At 60.3% G+C, this 21,637-nt stretch overlaps 3 protein-coding genes across 5 annotated transcripts in view; all 3 read right to left on the reverse strand.

Moving 5' to 3' along the window:
* Positions 1-1,290: 1,290 nt before the first annotated feature.
* Positions 1,291-12,819, reverse strand: TMEM82 (transmembrane protein 82). 2 transcript variants are annotated; one of them, XM_004272433.4, is made up of 6 exons: positions 12,180-12,406; positions 11,965-12,037; positions 11,590-11,764; positions 10,577-10,994; positions 8,930-9,117; positions 1,291-8,599 (listed from the first exon to the last, which is right to left on the reverse strand). In XM_004272433.4, the coding sequence occupies exons 1-6, from the start codon at positions 12,265-12,267 to the stop codon at positions 8,510-8,512; spliced, it is 1,032 nt and encodes a 343-aa protein (XP_004272481.1). In that variant the 5' UTR covers positions 12,268-12,406; the 3' UTR covers positions 1,291-8,509. The 2 variants fall into 2 exon arrangements, with proteins under 2 accessions (XP_004272481.1, XP_049552031.1); XM_049696074.1 differs by having other exon boundaries at positions 11,965-12,819.
* Positions 12,820-12,968: 149 nt separating this feature from the next.
* Positions 12,969-17,540, reverse strand: SLC25A34 (solute carrier family 25 member 34). The gene is made up of 5 exons (XM_004272432.3): positions 16,596-17,540; positions 15,912-15,977; positions 15,659-15,811; positions 15,160-15,294; positions 12,969-14,510 (listed from the first exon to the last, which is right to left on the reverse strand). Exons 1-5 carry the CDS (start codon positions 17,013-17,015, stop codon positions 14,328-14,330), a joined length of 957 nt encoding a protein of 318 aa, XP_004272480.1. The 5' UTR covers positions 17,016-17,540; the 3' UTR covers positions 12,969-14,327.
* Positions 17,541-18,789: 1,249 nt separating this feature from the next.
* The window catches only part of PLEKHM2 (pleckstrin homology and RUN domain containing M2), a 38,080-nt gene continuing 35,232 nt past the window's right edge, over positions 18,790-21,637 (reverse strand). For both annotated transcript variants that reach the window (XM_033433019.2, XM_033433020.2), the window contains 4 exons: positions 21,067-21,226; positions 20,564-20,743; positions 20,365-20,481; positions 18,790-19,717 (listed from right to left, as the gene is read on the reverse strand). In XM_033433019.2, the coding sequence (XP_033288910.1) occupies positions 19,580-19,717; positions 20,365-20,481; positions 20,564-20,743; positions 21,067-21,226 (595 nt within the window). In that variant the 3' untranslated portion in view covers positions 18,790-19,579. The remainder of the gene's footprint in view (positions 19,718-20,364; positions 20,482-20,563; positions 20,744-21,066; positions 21,227-21,637) is intronic.

Consider the following 21,637-nt stretch of genomic DNA (forward strand, 5'->3'; position numbering starts at 1 on the left):
GCTGAGTCCTAACCACTGGACCGCCAGGGAACTCCCAGCAAAAATGAACATAATTACCGGCGGTGATGTGTGCTATAAAGGAACGAGCAAGGGGCTGAGACAGAATAAGGGTGTGGGTGGGGCTAGGGCAGGCCTCTCTGGGAGGATATGAAGAGGAACCAGCCACAAGAGGAATAGGGGAGGGCATTCCAGGGAGAGGAAGGCAGTAGGGAAAACATGGGCTTTGAGGTCAGACTTAGGCTTAACTCCTAACGCCCTGGTGCTGGCTGTGACCTTGGACAAGTTCCTTCCCTCTCGGAGGCTCTATTTCCTCACCTGTAACATGGGGCAGCTGGACTGATTGCCCTCGAATGAAGACATGAATGCTCCCCTTTGCAGAGCTGCTGGGGACAGAGGCAGGGAAAGGGTGCACTGGGGCCTGGTCCAGAGTTGGTGCCCCACCAGTGGTGGCGCTGGCTCTTCCCACATCACTCTCACCTGGTTTCTAGAGCTCTCTGCTCACAGGGTCCCTTTGCTCTGCAGCTAGATCCAAGAAAAGTGACCAAGCCTGGGGAGAGTGGCATGGAGGTGTCCTCCCCTCTGTGATTTTTCCTCTGAGGCTCCCTGAGCTGCAGCCCCCAGGGAGCCAGTGACCCCAAGGTGGGGAAGCATCCATTGGTTCAATTGCCTTTCCCCTGGACAGGCTCCACCTGGGCCAGGTCAGAGCAGAAGTGTCAGTCCTAGCCTAGGGGTGCCCACGTGTGAAGCTGAAATCATACACCCGGGTTGGGGTCTACTGCTTGGCAAACAGCCTCAGAAACCCCCCTGGGCCTCGCTGTCCCGGTTCTGCTCCTCTCCCTCCCTCCATCGGCCCCTCTGCCTGCTTGAAGTCAGGTCAGTTCAGCACTTGTTTCCTGAGCACCTACTGTGCTAGGGGCTGGGCAGGGGTGCAGCAGTGCAGGGAAGTGGGGGCTCCCACAAACTGTAGCAGGGGCAGGTTGCAGGGGGAGGGGGGCAAGCACAGATATGAGTAACAGCAGTACCTGTGAGTGACTGCAGCTCTGTCACATGCCAGCCTGTTACCTTGGGCAAGTCACTTCTCTCTGAGCCTCAGTTTCCTCTCGTGAACCTGGGATAGCAGAACCTCCCTGTGGCTTTGCGAGGATTTGTTGGAATGAATGTGGATGAATTTTCCTGGCGCTTAGTAGGTGTTCAGGTGAGTTGCTTTCCTCTTCCCATCATATAGAGGACAGAGGTTTTGGGATATTATAGTGAGATGGACAAAAGTGCTGGAGGGAAGGAAGACTTGGTTCTGCTGGAGAATTGAAGGGACATCGTGGTTCCTGTCAGTTACCGTCACTTTCTTGGATTCTGGTAACAGCACCCAATTTCTCTTTGGGAAAGCTCACTCCCACTCTCAGTGCCTGGCTGGAACTATGTAGAAAGAGGCAGTATTTTTCCAGGGTGACAGGATGCAAGCTTGGCACCATTTATGCCAACACTTGGACCAAGACAGACGACAGCAGGGCAAAGATGATAGAGAAGGAGACCCAAATCTATAATGGGCTTCCCTGGTGGTGCAGTGGTTAAGAATCCGCCTGCCAATACAGAGGACACGGATTCAAGCCCTGGTTCGGGAAGATCCCACATGCTGCGGAGCAACTAAGCCTGTGCGCCACAACAGCTGAGCCTGCGCCGTAGAGCCTGCGAGCCACAACTACTGAGCCCGCGTGCCACAATTACTGAAGCCCGCACGCCTAGAGCCCGTGCTCTGCAATGAGAGAAGCCACTGCAATGAGAAGTCCACACACCGCAACGAAGAGTAGCCTCTGCTCGCCACAACTAGAGAAAGCCTGCGTACAGCAATGAAGACCCAATGCAGCCAAAAATAAATAAATTAAATAAATAAATTTACTTTTTAAAAAAAGGAGCGATAACTGATTACATCACTTAGGCTGCTGGATCCAGCCATGCTTGAAGTCCTACCTCTGGATCTCTGGAGCCAATGCATTCTCTTTTTTCTTCATTTTTCTTCAACCAGTTAAAACTATTTCTGTGGCTTAAAGCAAAGTCATGAGGAATATTGGTGAGACTCCATGGGTCTGGATCATCTCTTCCTCCAAACTCTGCACCACTGTCACCACTGTTGAGAAGCCTGCTCTGATTACTCCAGGTGTCAGGACTCACGTCAATCCTATGGATTCATTTCAAGGCTGCTGGGTTGAACCAATATGCTTTACCCACCAAACGGGGAGCAGGGCTGTGTCTTATTATTCTCCATGTCTCCAGCACCCAGCACAGTGCTTGGCACATAGTAGGGTCTCAGTAATTCTGATGAAATGCAGGAGTAAGAGTAGGGGGTCTTAAGGAGCTGCATATGCAAATCATATGAGAAGTAGTAAAGGGTAGTGAGCCGTTAAGAAGCCTGGGTTTTGGAGTCAGACCCACTTGAATTTGGATGTTGGCTCCCCCACTTATTAGCTCTGTGACCTTGGGCAAGTCACTTAATTTCTCTGAACCTTGAGTGTTCTCTGGGAAGATAGAGAAAAGAACAATCAACTCCTTACAAGGTCGTCCTGAAGGCTGGGGGAAAATAATGCAAGAAAAATACGGAGCTCAGGCTTACAATTCCTCACGCAGCTCTTTGCACATAAAATGCAAACATGCTTCTTCTTCCTCTACCCGGGGAGCAGTCTGGTGGACAAAACGGGGAGGCGGGAGACCTCTTCCTTCTCTTGCTTCGTGGAGATCCGTTCCTGCTTCTGCCGCCTGAGCCGGTGCCTCCTTCCCAGTCCCTCTTACTCAGCGTGTTCACTGACCCTTCACACCAGAAGGGCTCGGCCGAGACTGAGTTGCAGTCCCTTGTGGGGAGGGGGCGATGCGGAGGGCCCTAGAGGCCACAGTCAGGCTCCGGTCTAAGTGCCCTACGTCCATCATCCTGTTCAGTCCTCTCAACAAGTGGGGAAACTGAGGCACAGAGAGAGCAACTTGCTCAGGGTCATCTCCGTTAGGAAGCTTCTTTCAAGCCCATGTAGTCCAGCTCCAAGCCCTTTTACTAAACAGGCCAAGCGTGTAGGGAAACATTCAAAAACCAAGTAGGGAGTAACCAAGCCACAGTCATAGCCGCATGGAGTTGCCCACTCCCAGGCCCCCAAGCCTGTGTCCACTTGGGCCAGGCAGGGCCCAGCCTCTAGACCTGGCCGTGACAACAACGTCTGGCTCTTAATCCCCTCCTGGTCCAGTGTCCTGAGCTGGCTCTGGCTGGACCCCCCAGTTCCCACAGCCCCCCCTCAACTAGGCACACCCGCACAGCCTTCACGATGAGGGGCGGGACGTGTGGGGTGGCCATGGCGGGGCGTGAGTCTCAGTGGGCTGGAAAGGCCCGTCCTTGACCCAGGCCTTGAAGGTCAGAGCCCCTTCTGTGGACAGAGGAAAGGAAGTCCTGGCATCACTCACTTGAGAGGGTCCCTGAGCCTGTCCCAAGCCCTCGGCTGCTTGCCGGGGGCAGAGCCCCGTTCCCCCACCGACCCAGGCCCCTCCTTGAGCTCCCGCTTCACTGCGAGCCTCCACCAGCATCTATCCAACACCTCACTGCTCTCTGGCAGTGAGGACCCCCATCCCTGAGACGCCTCCTTGCTGAAGTGTAATGTGGCCTAGACCCTGCCAGGGCCCCTCGCCGGCCTCCCCGCTTCTCTCTTCCGCAGAGGTGGGCTTACTGTGAAGTTAATGAAACTTATGCTCAGGCCTCTCACTTGCACGGCCCCTGTGAGGACTGGGGGTCTCTGGAAGTAATGAAGTGTTGTAGGAGGGAGGGGCAGCCAGGTTACACTCAGGACACATTTCTCTCTAAGTGTTCCTGGCAAACTGCCCACAGAGATGTCAGAAGAAGGACCCACATCTCCAGGGTTCCAGCAGTTCGTCCTGCTTTTCTTTCCCATTCTCAATCAATATTCACTTTCATATGAATTTTGTATGCTTTTTTCTAAAAGGGACCTTTTCTTTTTTTTTTTCGGCCGCACCATGCGGCATGTGGGATCTTAGTTCCCTGACCAGTGATCAAACCTGCGCCCCCTGCCTTGGAAGTGTGGAGTCCTAACCATTGGACCACCAGGGAAGTCCCTAAAGGAGACCCTTAAAATTGGACTTGCCCTGCTCTTACTCCTTGCAATCCACTCTCCAAGCCGGCCAGGCCATCTCGCTAAAGCAGCACGTGATCATCACACGCCCCGACACCCCTTCTGTGGCTCCCGCTGCTCTTAGGGAAAACACGAAACCCTTCCCCTGTCCTGGCGATCTGGCCCCAGCCCACTTCTGTGACAGCATCTCCCACCACTGTGCCCGTTGCCTCCTGGGCTCCAGCCACACTGACCCGACCCCTCCTCCATCCCTCAGGCCACTCAGGAGCCTTGAGACCTGCCTGGGCTTCACCACCACCCCATGTCCTGGGAACTCCCCCTCAACCTTCAGGATTGGTTTCTGCAGCTCTTTGTCAGCGAGGTCTCTCTGAACCCCAGACCACATCACACCCTTCACAACACCTGGACCCTCCACTGATGCTGACCACACCTGCTTGAGGTAACCCTGCTCTGACCCTGGAGGCCCTCATCTCATTCACCCAGTTGCTCAGGTCCCAAATCAAAGAGTTCCCAGGATTCCTCTCTTCCTCTCAAGCCCACATCTAATTGACCAGGAAATCTTATCAATCTCTCAAAACATGTTCAGAATCCAACCATCCTGGCCACCCCCACAGCCACCACCCTGGTCCAAGCCCCCGTGCTCTCATCTGGGTTGTTTCAAATGCCTTCAAACTGGTTTACTGTTCCTACACTGTCTATTCTAAAAACAGCAAGGAGAGGAATCCTTTAAAAACGTAAAAGTCAGGGCTTCCCTGGTGGCGCAGTGTTTGAGAGTCCGCCTGCCGATGCAGGGGACACGGGTTCGTGCCCCGGTCCAGGAAGATCCCACATGCCGCAGAGCGGCTGGGCCCGTGAGCCATGGCTGCTGAGCCTGCGTGTCCAGAGCCTGTGCTCCGCAACGGGAGAGGCCACAACAGTGAGAGGCCTGCGAACCGCAAAAAAAATAATAATAATAAAATAAAAAATAAAAACGTAAAAGTCAGATTATGTCACCTCCATGTGCAAACCCTCCACTAGCTGCCCGTCACAGGGGAATAAATTCCTAATGCTGGCTGTGGCCCTGAGCAATCTGGTCCCTGCCCACCTCTGTGACCTCATTCCCGCCACTCCATCCTCTCTGTGAGGCTCCAGCCATGCTAAATTTCCTGCTGTTCCTGGATTCTCCCAGCTTGTTCCCACCTCAGAGCCTTTACCCGTGCCGTTCTCTCAGCCTGGGGTGTTCTTCCCTCAGCTTTCCGCTTGGCCTGCTCCTGCAGTCCATTCAGGTCTCCTCAAAGAAGCCTTCTGTGGAAGGCAGCTTCTAAAACGGCCCCCTGAGAACCCCCACCCTCTGCCATGCCCTTGTGTAATCCCTTTCTCTAAAGGGTGGGCTAGACCCAGCGGCTTGCTTCTAACCAACAGAATACAGCAGAAGAGTGGGATGTCGCTTTTAACACGGGGTTACAAAGACGGTGACTTCTGTCCTGCTCATCTTCTGTCTGTCTCCCTGACTTGCATCACAGAGGGGAGCTGGCTGCCATGTCGTGGGCTGCCCTATGGAGAGGCCCACGTGGCAAGGAACTGAGGGAGACCCTGGCCAACAGCCAGAGAGGAACTGAGCCCCTCGGTCCACTAGCCCGTGATAGACTGAATCCTGCCGACAGCAATGTGAGTGAGGCTGGAAGTGGATCCTGCTCCAGTCGAGCCTTAGGATGACACCACAGCCTTAGGTGACACCTTGACTGTGGCCTGTGAGACTCTGAGCCAGAAGACCCAGCCAAGCTGCACCTGGATTCCCAACCCCCAGAAAAAGTGAGACGATAAGTGTCTGTTGCTTTACGCTGCTGTTTCAGGGTCATTTGCTACATAGCTGTAGATGACAAATACACCCTCCTTCACCCCCGTCACTCTGTCCCCAGGCCCAACTTTTTTTTTTTTTTCCAGCACCAGTTGCTACTTGGGCATCTTGCTCATCCCCAGTGTTTGCCCCAGAGCCTCGCCCCATGCAGATGTTCAGTAATAGGGGAAGGAATGCAGGACATCAAGAGGGACAATGCCATAGCTCAGAAAACCCACAGGTGCAGGGGCTCAGGAGGGAGGAAGGCTCACCCCAATCCCAGGTGCTCCAGAGGTACCGTTCCCTCTCAGCAGGGACTGGGGCTCGGGTTTCCCACGTCTTCAGAAGGATGTTGTTTCGGGCCCAGGATTTGGGATCTCATGGTGCGTGGCAGAACAAGTTCAGCTTCATGCCCCTGTTGCAGACCGTACCTTTTCGATTTCCTCTGCCCTCTGGACTTCAGGCCTAGTTCTCTTTGTTTGGTAGGGCTCACTAGAGTGATCTAATTTTTATACCCTTGTCAGAGTCTTCACAAAAATAATTTAATAGATAAGAAAAGAATACTATTCCAGCCCACGTGGCCCAATTTTTGTTTGGAAAACAGTCCCTGTGCCCATAAAAAGGAAAGGACTGCCAAGTCCAATCTCCTCCCAGCCCTGTCCCCACCAGGTCCCGGGCTGTGTGGGGGGCTGGGAGGCCAGGGAACCTTCCAGCAAAAACATCAGGCCCGAGTTGGAACCCGGTGTCCAGTCTGGCTCTGGCAAGGGGCTGGCCTTGTGCTCACCTAACTGAGCCATTTCCTCCTAGACTGGGGCAAGTTTCCTGCCCAGAGGGAACCAAGCACACTCCCAGGCAGAGGGGGGCTGGGTTCTGTATTGGGGGAGGGGCATCCACAGGCACTTCCCCCACCTCAGTTACTCTGGGGCTGAAAGGCCCCTCCTGGGGCTGGGATGGAGAGCAGGGGATCAGAAGTTGGGTTCGAACTGTCTGTTGGTGGCCATTCCTGGAGGAATGAGCTGAAACCGCCCCGTCCGGCCTTGGGGCCAGCCTGTCCCTATATCTCAGGTGCACCCAGGGTGGGGAGTGGAATCTTAGGCCAGACTCTGTCTGCTCCAAAGCAGTAGACTTCGGGTGACCACGGTGGGCTTTGCTGAGAAGTGGGACCCATTAGAGCCTGGAATCCTCAAAGAACCTTCTCCAGGTCCCACCTCCTCCCTGGTGCCTCCCCTGCCTCTCCCAGACAACCTGACCCTCACAACCCCTTTGGAAGTCCCCTGGCTGGCAGTCTCCTTTGCTCTATGGGGTCCCTCCTGGGAAAGGGCCTCTGAGTTGGGGCCCTCAATCCCCATGGACACAAACTACCTCGTGGGCTGGGTGCCTGGGCCAGGAGAACATGGGTGTGGGTAGAGCCTCAGGCTAACCTGGACAGAAGGTGGTGGGAACAACATTCCAGAACCTACCAGGAATGGACCTGCCATATTTTTTACGCCCACCTCTGTTAGTTTCCCTGGCCCCAATTCTTCAACAAGAAGTGGGGAGCAGGGAACATGCACAGCACTTGAACTCTGCGGGTCAGGCTACCTGATTCAAATCCTGTCTTGCCACTAACTAGCTGTGTGTCCTTGAGCAAGTTACTTAGTCTCTCTGAGCCTCGGTTTCTGACTTTAAAAAGGGATAAGAGTACCTGCCTCTTGGGGCTGATGTTAAAATGAAATGAGATAATAAAAATGCTCAGCGCAGTGCCCAACACATGGTAGTTGTTCTTCTGACAGGCTCAGAGAGGGGCAGTGGCCTACCCAAGGCCACACAGCAGGTAAGCAGGGGAGCTGGTACCCAACCTTTTTCCATATACTCTGTGGCCTTCATGAGCTGGGCCCTGCAGGGGATACAGGGCTGAACAGGGCTGAGACGGGAAGGATCCTCGTGTCAGGGTCAGAGGCTGGGGACCAAGGGCACCAATAGAGGCCTAGGCATCATACTCCCTCCAGTTGTTTCTTAGCCTAGGATGGGACAGGATGCGGTCATCATCCACCCAAGAAGCAGATGAGTCCCAGACCACGTGCCCATCCATGCCACTGCATCCCTGTCATGTCCTCAGCCACAACAATAGTAAATTCCTGAACCCCAGGGACCCAGCTGGCCCATATCCCAGGAACCTGCCTCAGTCAGAGAGCTCTGTGGCCTTAGGAAAGCCTCTTCACCTCTCTGTGTGTTCATGATTCTGAGACAAATCTGAGAGAATCACCTTTACTGTCTGTGGACAGGGCAAGGGAGGTTGGTAAAGGAGGAAGCCATTCTGAGGATACAATCTCTCCCCACCCCCCAACGCTCCGGGAAGGCAGGGCTGAGGGGCTGTACCCATTGCCCACCCTGAGAAAAAGAGGGTTAACCCAGCAGCCTCCATGCATCCCCACCCTCTGAGGGGCCCAGCCCCAAATCCTCTCCTCCCTCCCGGGGGCCCCCAGTGCTCCAGGTGGGGGGCAGCCTTGCCGTCCTGCCGCCAGGCAGTATCCTGGGGTCAAGGCCTCCAGGTAAGCCTGGGCGGCCCTGAGAGACTCCAGGTCCTTGCTGAGGTAAGTCAGGAGGGGGCCGTCCCCTGCGGCTGGGCAGGTGCCGAGGGCCGGGGCTGGCTTGGAGCTGACGCGGAAGGCCTCTGGGATGGGAAATCCTGAGGGCAGGCAGGGAGGAAGGGATGGAGGGTGCCCCTCAGTTCCCCCATCCCGCGGGGGGGGGCCTCAACCTCCCGATTTTCAGGACCTTCCTCCCGTTTGGGGTCTTCTGGAGCACTGGATAGGGTGGGGGGCGCCCGCCCGGTTCCTAGTGACCCTGGCTACCGAGGGGTCAAAAGTTAACCCCAGGTAGGAGAGGGGATTTCAGCTGCCTCCGACCCCCACCCCAACGGAGGTCACCCGGCTCTTCTGAAAACCTGTCGAGGCTCCCAGGGCTGTCTGGAGTGGGGCTTCAGTGTCTGGGGCACGTTCAGGGAGGGGGTGCCCACCTGTATCTGGCAAAGATCAAACAGGGTGCGGGTGTCCAGCAGGCACCAGAACTCGCCCAGCAGGGAGGTGAAGATGCCCACGAGGTCCAGCCAGCGGCCCACGGTCAGCAGCAGCAGAAAGAGGCCGCACATGCGTACCAGCACCGTCTGGGCCTGGCTCTGCAGGCCGGGATGCTGCTGCCGCTCCTCTGCAGAGACACGGTCCCTGTCACCGTCCGCCTGTCTGCCTGCCCTGAGGTCCAGCCGAGTCGGTTGCCTGGACCCCCCAGCTCCCCCCGCCGCTCTCCTCAGCGCGTGCCTTCCCCTCGCCAGGCAGCCCCGCTCCCTTCCTTCTCACCCCACACCCACTCCCAGCAACTACAGGGGCGCTTCTTCCTCCCAGGCCTCACTGCCCACCCCCAGTCTCCCCCTGCAGTCAGGACAGGAGGTGTCCTGACTCCTCTTTCCTGCACTCCCTCGTCCGTTCCATCAGGAAGTCCTATGAGCTCTTTCTACCAAGTAGATCTGGGTCCCAGCGCCCTTCATCTCTCACAGCAGGCTCCTCACTGGGCTCCCGTCTTCTGATCTTGACCCTACAACTCAGCGTGTACTCAGCAGCCGGTAGCCTTCCCAACACACTAACGAGGTGAAATCATTCCCCTGCTTACAATCCTCCCAGGACTTCCCACTGCATTTGGAGTAAACTCCAAACTCCTCACCTTGGGAGGTCCTGCCCCATGTGACTGGAGTCCCCTCTCCGACATCATCTCATCTCTGACTTGGTCCCCCTTGCTCTCTAGCCCCAGCGATCCAAGTTTTCACCAAGCATGCTAGATTCCTTCCCACCACAGGGCCTTTGTACCTGCTGTTCTGCCTGCCTGACTGCCCTTCCTTGTCCTGACTCTTCCATCCCATCCCTACCCTGCAGCCAGGTGGCTCCTCCTAGAGCCCAGATCTGATCAGGTCACTTTCCCCTGCTTAAAACCCTGCAATGGGGCTTCACTGGTGGCGCAGTGGTTGAGAGTCCGCCTGCCGATGCAGGGGACACGGGTTCGTGCCCTGGTCCGGGAAGATCCCCCATGCTGCGGAGCGGCTGGGCCCGTGAGCCATGGCCGCTGAGCCTGCGCGTCCGGAGCCTGTGCTCCGCAACGGGAGAGGCCACAACAGTGACAGGCCCGCGTACCGCAAAAAAGTAAAAAATAAAAAAAATAATAAAATAAATTAAAAAACCCCTGCAATGGCTTCTCATCACACTGCCTTGCTAGGATGATGACAGCTCTCCATCAGGCCCCTGTGAACCCAGCCAGCCTCATCTGCTCCACTTGCCTCCGTGACAGCACTCCGTTTTCATGCCTTGTCTCACTTCTGGGCTTTGGCATTTATGGTTCCCTCTGCCAGGATCTCCTTTGCTCCCTCATCTCTCCCAGGGGCTCCTGCTTATCCTTCAAGGCCCAATTCAAGTACTGTGTCTCCAGGCTCCCCCTGCACGCTGCACCCTTATCTGAGCTGCCCCACTGCGTGGCCCCTGCTAGCAGGCTGGGTGCTCTGGGATGGCAGGGGCAGGGTCTGAGTGTCGTCGGCCTCCCCAGGGCCTAGCACAGCGCTGGGCCTGGGTCAGACGGTGGGATGTGAGTGTCGAGTGAATGAACTGCCGCCCGCGACCCTCACCCTGCATGTAGATGACCAGCAGGGCGTAGCAGATGGTGAGCGGCATCCAGAAACGCACAGCCTCCGAGGTGGTCAGGAAGTCCCGGTTGAGGAGGGTCACGGCTGCCAGGTTGCCCACTGCAAAGGTCACGGCCAGGGCGCGGCCCAGCAGCCGGGGGAGGCTGCAAGCGCCAGCCAGCAGGCCCAGGCAGACCCCACAGTAGCGCTGGCTACTGTGCAGCTCGTAGAGCTGGCAGACGTGGCGGCGGAGGCGCCGGGTGCCCGAGCGGAGCAGCGCGGCCAGCCCCAGGCCCAGCAGCAGGTTCAGCGTGCGGTGCGGGGCACCCTCCTGCAGGAAGCTCAGGCTGCAGGTCAGCCCGCAGCCCAGCGAGTACTGGCACAGTAGGTACAGCTGCAGCCTCTCGGTGCCCCGGGCGCCCTGGGCGGGGGAGGGGGCAGAGAGGGGCCACGATTGTGCGCGCTCAGCCCACTCCTCACCGCGCGGGGACCCAGAGGGTGTCAAGGTACAGGTGGTCCACTCTGTGGGAGGCCGTTCCCGAAGAGGGAATATTGCCTTCAGGTCAAGCCCTACTGGAATCATTTCTTTCAGCTTAATTTCAATCGTGATAATTACTTGGGACCTATCTGCTTGCTGAAGGGTGGTGGCTCAAAGCCTTCGAGGCCTGGGTTCAAAGCCCGACTCTACTTCTTGCTGGTTGTTGGCCACAGATAAGCCACGTAGCATCTCTGAGCCTTAGTTTCCCATGTGGGAGATCGGGATCACAGCAGACTTTTATCCCCTGTGGTTCTGAGGATGAGATGATGCACTCAAAGCATCTAGCACCGTGCCTGGCTCACGGGAAGCTCTCGACATCCGGGAGCTGCTGTGTTATCTTCTTGGACTGGGGTGGTGTCCACTCTGAGTGGAGACTTGGCTTTGGCGATGACAACCGGGCCCAGTTTCCTGTATTTGGGGGTGAAAACTAGGGCCCAGGGCCGGGCAGTCCTCACCCACCACCTGCCTGTGGTCTTACCTTGTCCAGGGAAAGCAGCATGGAGACAGCCCGGAGGGAGAACTCGAGCACCACAAGGGCGGCCACCCGGACCTGCACGACGGTCAGGATCAGGGCCAGCCCTGCCAGGTGCACGGTCTCCAGCGAGGCCCACTGGGCCCGCAGCCGTTCCTTTTCAAGCCGCCGCTCCGGGTCACTGTGGAGGTAGAGGGGGCACGGGCAGAGGGGCAGAACCACCAGCCTCGTCCCTGGAGGGGGTACCGGTGCCCCCAGCCACACCCTGGGGGTTAAGGACGGGTGGTCTCTCCCTCCCAGTCCTGCCCTCGGAGGAGGCCAGAGTCGCATGCAGTGTGGGCTCCAGGGGGCTGGGAGGGGGCCGGGGAGGCGGGCACTCACTTGGTACAGCCCACGAAGAAGTAGACCTTCAGGAGGTTGTTCAGGACGGAGACACCGCAGGCCCCGACGAGGCCTGACGGGGTTAGTAGGGAGGGTAGGCAGCTTGGTAGGGTTAGAGGAGGGGGCGGTGGGAGACGCACGTGGGTGGGGTTCGTCTTGCGCCGGGCTGGTGCCCCGGAGGGGGTGGGGCTGAGGGGGATGGGGGAGGGGCTCACCTTGCAGGAGGGCGTCGAGGAGGCCGGAGCCCCACTCAAGGGAGGGGAGGCTGGGGAGCCAGGAGGGGAGGGACAGCAGGGAGAACATGGCCGCCAGGATCCAGCCCCAGCCTCCGGCCTGGTCTGCGCCAGAGACACCGCAACGTCACCACCACCGGGCAAAGGTGGTGGAGGCGAGGGGAGGGGCTGGGAGGGGTCAAAAGCCCAGGCGAGGGGAAGGGAGGGAAGGGGAGGGGAGGAGAGCCAGGGCCTTAAACCTTTGGGCTGCTGGGTTAAGACCGCTGCCCAGGGTCTCCCCATTTGGGCAGCATGGGGTGGGGGGCATCTCTGGGTGGGCTGGTCTCTGTCCTGCTTTTCTCAGGACAGAGACCAACCCACCCCTGGGCCTTGCCACCCATCCCTTCCTGAAGCCCCAGGCCTCGCCTCTTCTGCCCTCCCCCAGCCTCCAGTCTGGGTCCTGCCCTCAGCCCAAGGTCTGGAAGGGGGGCTTCGATCTCCCCACAGCCTGAGGTCAGGCTCTACTCTCTCAGACCAAGGTCTGGAAGGGGGCGTCTCTCCCGCCACAGCCCGGGGCTGGGATCCAGCTCTGGGCCCTCCCCTCCTGCGCCGTAGGGCAGCCCGCCTTGACGATCCTCCCCGTGTCCACTAGGTGGCAGGCCTCACTTGGCCTACGGGGCGGGGCTGGCTCGCCCCAGTTCTTTTGGATCCTCCTTTCTCAGACCGAGGAGAGCGAGCCAAGGGTGTGGGTTCGGGGGTCGGGAGACTGAGGCTGCCAGCAGAGAGGAGTCGTTGAAGTAGGCAAAATAGAAAACTTTATTGGTTTGGAGTGTGCAGTAGGGCTGCCCCTGGGGAGCAGCTCTTTGCAGACATGGGGTGTGGCAGGGAAGGTAGTTCAGGCTGCTTGACCTCTCCGCCAGTCCTGCCCCTTCAGGGACTCAGCATCCACTTCTGTAGCACAAAGGTCGGTGCAGGCCTTAGGAACACGCCCATGGTGGGAGGGTGGCTGCAGCGTGGGGAGTGAGCCTGGGATGAGGCCGCCCAGCTCTACTACCTTGGGCAGGTCACTTCCTTCCCCGGGACCTGAGTCTGCTCACCTGAACAACGGGCACCATCAAGCGCTACCTTCCAGGACTGTCGTGAGGATCTGTGCCAATGTCCACAGTGCTGGGCACCTAGGGGACCCTCGGTAAAAGCCCTCAGTTGATGCGCTGAATTGCGTCCCCTCCCCCTCCCCAGATTCATCTATTGAAGTTCTAACCTCAGAACGTGACTCTTTGGAGTCCTAAAGAAAGCAATTCTCAAAGGAAGTATTGATGAGTAAGTTAACATGAGGTCATTGAGGGTGGATCCTAATCCAATATGACTGGCGTCCTTATAAGAAGGGACTAGGACACAGACACAGAGGGAGGACCGTGTGGGGACATGGAGAAGACGGCCATCTGCAAGCCAAGGAGAGAGGCCTCAGAGGAAACCAACCCTGCCGACACCTTGATCAGACATCTGGCCTCCAGAATTATGAGAAAGTAACGTTCTGTTGTTTAAGCCGCTTGGTCTGAGGTCCTCTATGATGGCGGCCCTGGCAGTCTAGCACAGACGATGACATTACGGCCTCACGGTGCTCCCCAGGGCCTCCCCACGTGTACAGTGATCCCTCAGGGGCACCCCAGCACCCACGGTCCGGGCTCTTGCCAAGGGCACAGGTCTGGGCTGGGCAGAGCGGGGTTCTCTGCCCCTTCAAAGCTGTGTGGCTGTGGTCAAAGCACTTCACCTTTCTGAGCCCCCGCTTCCGAACCAGTAACAGAGCATTTCACCGTCTCGTACTGTGTGAGGACTAAGCGATCTGGCGCACGTAAGTGGCCCAGCTCATGGTAATGTTCACACCCTGAAGCAGTTATTATAACAATGGGATAAGGTTACCCAGGACAGAGAGGGAAGAGAAACTTTCTGGAGAACAGAGTGGGTGGTGATTCAAGGCGGATCCGTTGGCCCTGGGTGGGCCACGGGGCTGGGTTGACCACAGCTGTCTACACTCTCCCCGAACCTGCGGCAGGGCCTGGGCCTGGGCGGGCTCCTGGACGGCCATTCCCAGGTGGAGCAGGCCGTCGCTTCCTGCCAAGGGCACGGCTGTGTCAGGGTGAAGGACGCCGCCTAGCTGCCCTGGTGCTGGGCCCGCCCGGCCAGTTTCCGGAGCTCATCCCAGAAGAGCATGCTGAGGATGGTGTGGGGACCCAGGCGCAGGTAGGTGGGGCCCAGACCCTTGTAGAGCGCCAGGGGGCCCTCCTGCCGCCAGATCTTCACCAGGCAGTCGGCGAGGCCGCCATACAGCCGGCCCTGGGGACAGACACAGGGCAGACATCACTACAGGTGTCGTGGGGCCCTGGCTGGCACAATGGGGTGTGTCTGTGTATGGGCTTCTGTGGCACATCAGAAAGGGCACTCCCCCAAGCTCGGCAAATCACATAACAGTAACCCTTCGGGCTGTGAAAGTTAAAAAAGTGCCTCTTCCTCCAGGCAGCCACAGCCCCAGGCCAGGCGCTCAGCTTGGTTAGTGGCACGCGGGTGGATTTCACCGCTAACTCAGCCCGTGGAGGGTACCTCTGTGTTCGGCACACCTTGCACCAGTGTACGTGATGGCCCCTGTGCACCTGTGAGGCTGGGGGCTCAGGACTCGATTCCAGTTCAGGCTCCCCCACCTACCGGCTGCGTGACCTCAGGCAAGTCACTTGATCTCTCTGAGCCTCAGTCTTCTCATCAGGAGAATGAAAGTTGTTGTGAGGACAGAATAGAATCCAGGTGTGAAAATGCTTAGTACGTGCCTGGGACATAGGTGTTCAGCAAACAAGCCGCATTAGTGTGTGTGTGTGTGTGTGTGTGTGTGTGGCACACTTCTCCGTGTCTCTGGCTGTGTGTGTGTGTGTGTGTGTGTGTTGGGGGATGCTGTCCAGCTCCCACGCCCTCCCCCACTCTGTCCCCTGCTCACCCTGCCCGCTCCGTCCACAGGCTGATTGTACAGCCGCGTGCTGACCACGTCGAAGGGGGTCATGACCGTGACCACAGCTACGCTGCTGATCATGCCGCCGGCCAGGGCCACGAGCCAGCTGTCCTCTGGGAGCCACTGTGGGGACATACAGGCTGCTGAGCCCTGTAGTGCCCTCCCCCCCTCCCCCCTCCCCCACGTGGCGCCCACCCCATCCTCTCAGCGCCCGGGGGCTGGAAGAGCTAGGGAAAGGGGGGCAGATGAGGCCCCTCCGGCCACTCCCCCCCCGCCCCCCGCCGCCCTGAGCTCCTTTAAGCTGGAGGGTTCACTGCGGACTCTCCACTCTTGCTGGACCCGAGGGCCAGAACCACGGCCCTGAGGGCAGAGTCAGGGCCCTCGGCTTCCTTAAGGGGCCTGTCACCACCCCCTGGGCTTCCCTGCATGGGGTCCAGCTGGAGATGTGGAGGCGCGATAAGGGGCGCGGGTGTCCCCCGCTCCTTACCTGTTGCTCCTGCACCCAGGTCTTGGCGGAGGCGAAGGTGGCCAGCTGAGCAGCCGAGCCCACCATGACCCGTGGCACGGCCCCACCCACACCCTGCCACAGCCCCGCCAGGCCCCGCTGCCGCCAGATGGTCCCCAAGGCATCCAGGACGTTCTGCAGGGAGAAGGCACAGGGTCACTGGGCGGCCCCTGCCCGCCCAGGGGCCCATCCAGCCCACCCAGCCGGGGAAGCCCCGGGGAGTGACGGTCCCCACCTGGTGAGGGTGTTGGTGTCCCACAGCCATCGCGGCCACCGTCTGAGCCTGCAGCTGCGTTTTGACCTGTGAGAGCAGGGGTGACACAGGGCCTGGGGCTGGAACCTTAGAAGACCCTGGACGAGCTGTGCGTGTTGAGGGCACCCCTCCCCGGGCCCTGACACCCAGACCTCCCTGAGCCCACACCCGCAGCCTTGGGGGTGTGTGTGTGTGGAATAGGGTTGGAGTCGGCTTGGGTCTGCATCTGGTTGTGACCTGGGACAAGTGACTTAACCTTCTCTCCGCCTGTCTGCTCACCCTTGGAAGGCTGCTCTGGGGACCAAGAGAGATGATGACTGTAGCATCCAGGCTAGGATGTGGGGCCCTCTCTCGATGGAAGCTTTATGCTTAACTTGCACAGGGCATGCAGGAAGACAAGTGACCACGTGGCCCTGAGCTAGCACACCTCCTGCCACCCTCTGCCCCCTCCCCCGGCTCAGGACCAGTGGGGCGGGGGCCCCAGGGGAGCAAGGTTCAGGGCGAGGCCCTGGTGCCCTGGACCAAGGGGCAGATTCCAGGCCTGGGCAGGGATGTCCCGGGGAGCAGCCCCACCCCATCTGCTCCACGGAGGCCAGCCCAGGAGGCTGCAGAGCCCCCATGGGAGCTGGGTCCCAGGGTGGGAGCAGATGGAGACAAGGCACTCACCAGGTAAGCAGGGCTCCCCACGAAGGCTCCCAGTGCCCCTGCCACAGCGCCCGCGACCACGGTGCCACCCGGCTGCTGGGCGAGCCCGGCCTGGCATGCCAGGCTGTAGCAGTAGAAGCGGACGCCGTTCATGAGGCCCTGGTAGAGGAGGCCGGCAGCCAGCCCCTTCTGCAGGCCGCACAGCCCATCTGCACGGGCCACAGCGACGACGGAGGCCACAAAGCCCCGGTAGTGCCGAGGATAGGTGCCCCGGGCCTGCAGCTCCCCCTGCAGCTGCAGCCGCGTCTTCACCACCTCCAGGGGGTTGGTGAAGACACAGGCCAGGCAACAGGCCGAGGCGCCCAGCACCAGGTCCACAGCTGGAGCCACCGTCTCCTTGGCCTCCGGGCCAGGGGCCGGCTGTGCCCGTGTCAGAGGCATGGGCACGGGCCCTGGGGTGGCGGTACTTAGGCTGTCTTCACTCCCACAGGGCCACAGGGCTGGGGATCGAGGGAGCCTGGGGCCATGTCTGGAGGGCAGAGGTCCGGGTCAGAGAGGCCGGCTGCTGCCAGGCGGCCTGCTCTATCTCAGGAGTCCACCTACTCTGCTCCTTCCTGGGAGCCTGGGACACGCCCCCGCCGGCTCTGGACCAATCCCAGCTTCCTACGTCCCCCACACCTCCCTGCCGGGGAGGGCCTGGACCCTGGGATCTGGGGGAAAGGTCACCTGGGCCCCAAGGGAGACACGGGGGGGGGGGTGGGCAGAAAGTGCCAATGAGCCAAGACACCTCCTCCCGACCCTCGGGTCCTCCAGCCTCCCCTCTGGCCCCGGGCAAAGCGCTGGTGCCCAGCCTTCCCTCTGGCCCTGGGCAAAGCGCTGGCGCAGCTGCCCTCCCTCGGGCTTGCCCAGTCCTGCTGTAGCTCAGGGCCCTGGGCAAGAGGCAGCTGCTTGGGAGGCTCCTCTCAGCAGCTCAGCAACGCCCCCCCCCGCCCCGCCCCCCTGCCACTGTGTGCCGTCCCCTTTCCCGGCCTCAGTCTTCCAGTCTGGCTCCCACGGTCTGTGGTCCCACTGCCAGTGAGAGCAGAGGGCTCCAGAGTCGTGTGGAACTGATCTGGAATCCCAGGAGCGGCTATTAGGTGTGCCCTGGGCAAGTCAGTTCCTTTCTTTGAGCTTCGGTCTCTCCATCTGTAAGATGGGGATATGGATACCCACTGCAGAGGTTCTTCGGAGGATCACAGATGTGTGAAGAATGCCTAGCACAGTGCTTCACTCGGTAATAGGCGGCCCACATCCCCCCGTGGGTGGGTAGGAGATGGAAAAATAAGGGCCACTGTGTCTCAAGGAGTGACCTTGCAGCTTTGGTCGCTCACCTGGTAAGGACTTGCCCCCTAGTCCTGCCCCTCCTCTTGGTGGGAGCTGCTCCTGGGCTGTGGTTCTCTGGAGCAGAGGCCCAGGCATGGGAATGGACCTTTGTGCCTGGTGAAGAGGGACCTCCCAGCCCCGGGCATTACTGTCAGGTGCCAGGCTGCTCAGGTCGGGGGCCAGCACCACCTTGCCCACCTCGGCCTCGGCCCCATGGTACCTCTCTCCTGCCAGGGCCACCCTGCGTCACCCGAGTCCCAATCAGAACCAGAGGCAGGGCCGCCCTGCCCAGAACCCCACCTCTGTGGCCTCCACACCTGCTTCTTCCAGGTGGCCACCCCTTTCCTCCCAGCTGTGAGGCCCTGGAGGCCGCAGTGCTGAGGGGCTTGAGGGCTGCAGAGCTCCTCCTAGGCCTGGCAGGCTGGGCACCCTCCGGCCAGCCCCGGGGTAGCAGCTCAACAAGAGGTCTTGGGGACAGCCTGGATTCTCCCGGGTTGATCCTGAGTGGCCGGCACTCAGCCCCCAGAGCTGGGGGAGGCAGGGCAGGCAGGAGTGCCCTGCCCTGGCAGTGTAGCCACGGCCTGGGACCCGAGCTGGTGGCTGCCCTTCCCTGGCCACTGCAGGAAACAGGAAGGAGGGCAAAGGTCCGGCCAAGAAGCTCCCAGGGCCCGAACTCCTCCACTCAGTGAGTGCTGGGGGGCAGCGGCCAGTGATCTGGATCCCAGTGTGGGCACAGAGCATCTGACGGAAGAGCATTTGTGGAATGAACGAGGAACAAAGGGCCGAGTGGCCTGAGAGGAGGTGCCGGAGATCCCTCACCTCCACCCTGGTCAAAAAGGGCCAGTGACGAGTCTTGGCAATATAACATGTCTATTTTATTTTAAAAAACAAAACCCAGGCCACCTGACCCCTTCCCCCAGAGGGCCCTCTTGGGAAGGACCTGGCTCCAGCCAGGCAGGGGACACAGGCTGGTGGGCTTTGCTCCTCTCCAAGCCCTCCTCCCTCCCCTTTGCTCCTGGCAAAAAGGAGATGGCCTGATCCCTGGGTCCTACAGACACTGCCAGGTTTGGAGGAGGGGAGGTAGGGGGCCGTGGACATGCAGGGCCTCCTGGTAGCCAGGGAGGGCCATCCCGGCCCCCTGCAACCCCCCGGGCCCTGGAAGGCAGGGAGCAGTGTGCTTGGGGATGGAGCTAGTGAGGAGAAGACATGCACTGAGACCGCGGTGTTCCAGCTTCCCTCCCAGCCGGGTGAATGTTCAAACATGAACAGGGATGGCCGGGCACTCAGAGCCCCCAGGGCGGCCTAAGCCTCTGCCCGGGCCCCTGACCCAGGGGAGGAAGAGGGGCTCCTGCCCTCTGAGTCCTGCTCCCCTCGTGGAGTGAGGCGGTGGCCCCGGGGAAGGGGGCCGTGCATCTGCAGAGCCCATAGGGCTCGGACCCTCTGCCCCCAGCACTTCCCAGTTGCCACCTGCCGGGCAGGAGGCCCAGGGTGCTGGGCACCCGTTCTGGGTCCCTGGGAGGGAGACCTTGTCTCAAGCCCCACTCGGTGGTTCTGCTGCCCGGGAATGAGGGCGGGAGCCTGGCCCCAGCAGCCGCTCGCCCGCCTCCCTCTCCGGCCCCTCCAGGACGCCCGCCAGCTCCGCCTCAGCACCAGGGGTCCCGGGAGGCTCTGCCCCGGCACAGGCTGTCGCTCCGCTGCCAGGCGCTGTGGATGAGGCTCAGGGCGTCCTCGAACTTCTTCTTGTTGGAGGCTTCCTGGATGGCCTTACGGGGGAGGTCCACCTGGGTGGGGCGTGCAGGGAACCTGAGGGCTGCACCGAGAGCCCCCAGGGAGCCGAGGGGCCGTGGGGTTCCCCCGCACCGGGTGTAACCTTGCCCTGAAACTACATCCACGCTGCTGAGATCTCGGGCTCCTCAAGGAGGGGCTCAGGCCGACGGGGTGCGGCTCCCTGAGCCGCCTCCTTCCAGGGAAGGCCCCGGTTCTCGGAGGAGGGGGCTGGGGGTGGGGCCGGGAGGCGGGCCGTGGAACTCCGCCCAGGGCTGGTCCGGAGCTTCCGCGGGGCAGCCCAGCACGCGCTCAGACTGCGATCTGTGCAGGCATTCGATGAGGCCCTCTCAGCCTGGTGCTGCGCTCCATGCCCCCATCATCCGGGCACAGCTCTAGCCCCACCGTAGGCACTTAATGCCGGCTTTTTCAGGGTAACTGAGAAGGTCAGGAATGGCGTTTCCTGGGCTCTATGCTTAGCTTTAGCCTCACACTCACTGGGAGGCAGGGTCTTGCCTCTTTGGTTTTACACGTTCATGTCCACCCCAGAGCTCCTAGTATGGTGCTGCCCCAGGCCCCCAACTCCTGCCTCGGTCTGTGCCGTGCAGGGGCTCCTTTCCCTAGGGAACGGCTCCACTCCGCAGGGGCCTGGGCAGCCGGGTACCTGGTAGATGGTTTTCCACCCAGAGTTCAGTGCAGACAGGAATCGGTCCAGTTCAGATGTGCAGCTCAGGTAAATGACCCAGGGTGGGAGGGGCTGCTGGCTGTCCTGGGAAAACTCCTGGGGAGAGCGGGGGCCCCAGGTGAGCAGACACAGCGCTCCTTCGTTAGGGCCTGCCTCCATCGCCCCCCACCCGACTCACCAAGACACAGTACTCCTTGCCCGGTTCAGTGGAGACGGTGCTGATGTCGGCCAGCTGGGCGGTGCCCAGGGAGCGGAAGAAGCTGGTCTGGCAGTCCTCGTGGCACGTGAAGAGGCGGTCATCCGTGATCACCAGGCAGCAGGGGATGCAGGGGCTGGGAGTTACCCCCTGGGGGATGACCTGAAGGCACCAGCAGAGTGGAGGGGAGAGGCAAGCTGGAGCTCTCCAGGGCTGGTCTGCACCAGGACTCCCCGCGTCAGGGGCCTGCCAGCCCCTCTGCCCCTCCCTCCAGAGGCCAGGAGTACAGGGGCCGACAGGGGTGATGGTGGGAATGTCAGGCCACAGGCGGCCCTAACCTCCAGGGTTCACTCCTGGGCTGGCCCCTGGAAGTCCCATCTTGGTCCTCAGAGGCCGCTGCATGACTCGCATGGGCTTGGGGAAGGGACCCTGGGGACCCGGGGTGGGGTTGGGAGGTGGTGAGCGGTGGGGCAGGAGGCCCTCACCCCTTTGGACACGGCCTGGCAGAGGTGCTGCATCCAGTCAGCCATCTCAGCCTCACTGCCGGCGCTCAGCTCCAGGCAGGGCCGGTCGGCGAGGATGACCTGGAAGGCGTGGGGCCGGTCCGTGGTGCTGGATCTCCGACAGCCACCGCACTGCTCCCCCCTGGGCCAGAGGTGGAGGGTGAAACGGGAGCAAGGGAGCAAGGGGGCAGGGGGGCGAGGGGCACGGGCGGAGCCCCTGGGGTTGGCCTGCCCCGGAGTCCCGAGGGCTGGAGGACACCAGAAGGTGGGCCAGAGCCCTCCGGCTCGAAGGAGAGGCGCAAAGCTGCTGGGCAGCCCTGCCCCTTTTCTGTGTAACACCTTTTATCCACAATCACCAAGGTTCGTCTAGATACCTGAGCAGGGCCAGGTGAGGGGCTGAGAATCAGCTCCTGGCTCCCGCCCTCTCGGAATCAGTGCACATTCATTGCTGTTCCCCTTACAGGCCGGATGTTTCCTCCAAGCGCACGCATGCGTGCGTGTGTGCGTGTGCGTGTGCGTGTGTGTGTGTGTGTGTGTGTGTGTCCATCCTCCC

This window comes from Orcinus orca, chromosome 1 (assembly GCF_937001465.1).
Source record: "Orcinus orca chromosome 1, mOrcOrc1.1, whole genome shotgun sequence".
NCBI classification, from domain to species: Eukaryota; Metazoa; Chordata; class Mammalia; order Artiodactyla; family Delphinidae; genus Orcinus; species Orcinus orca.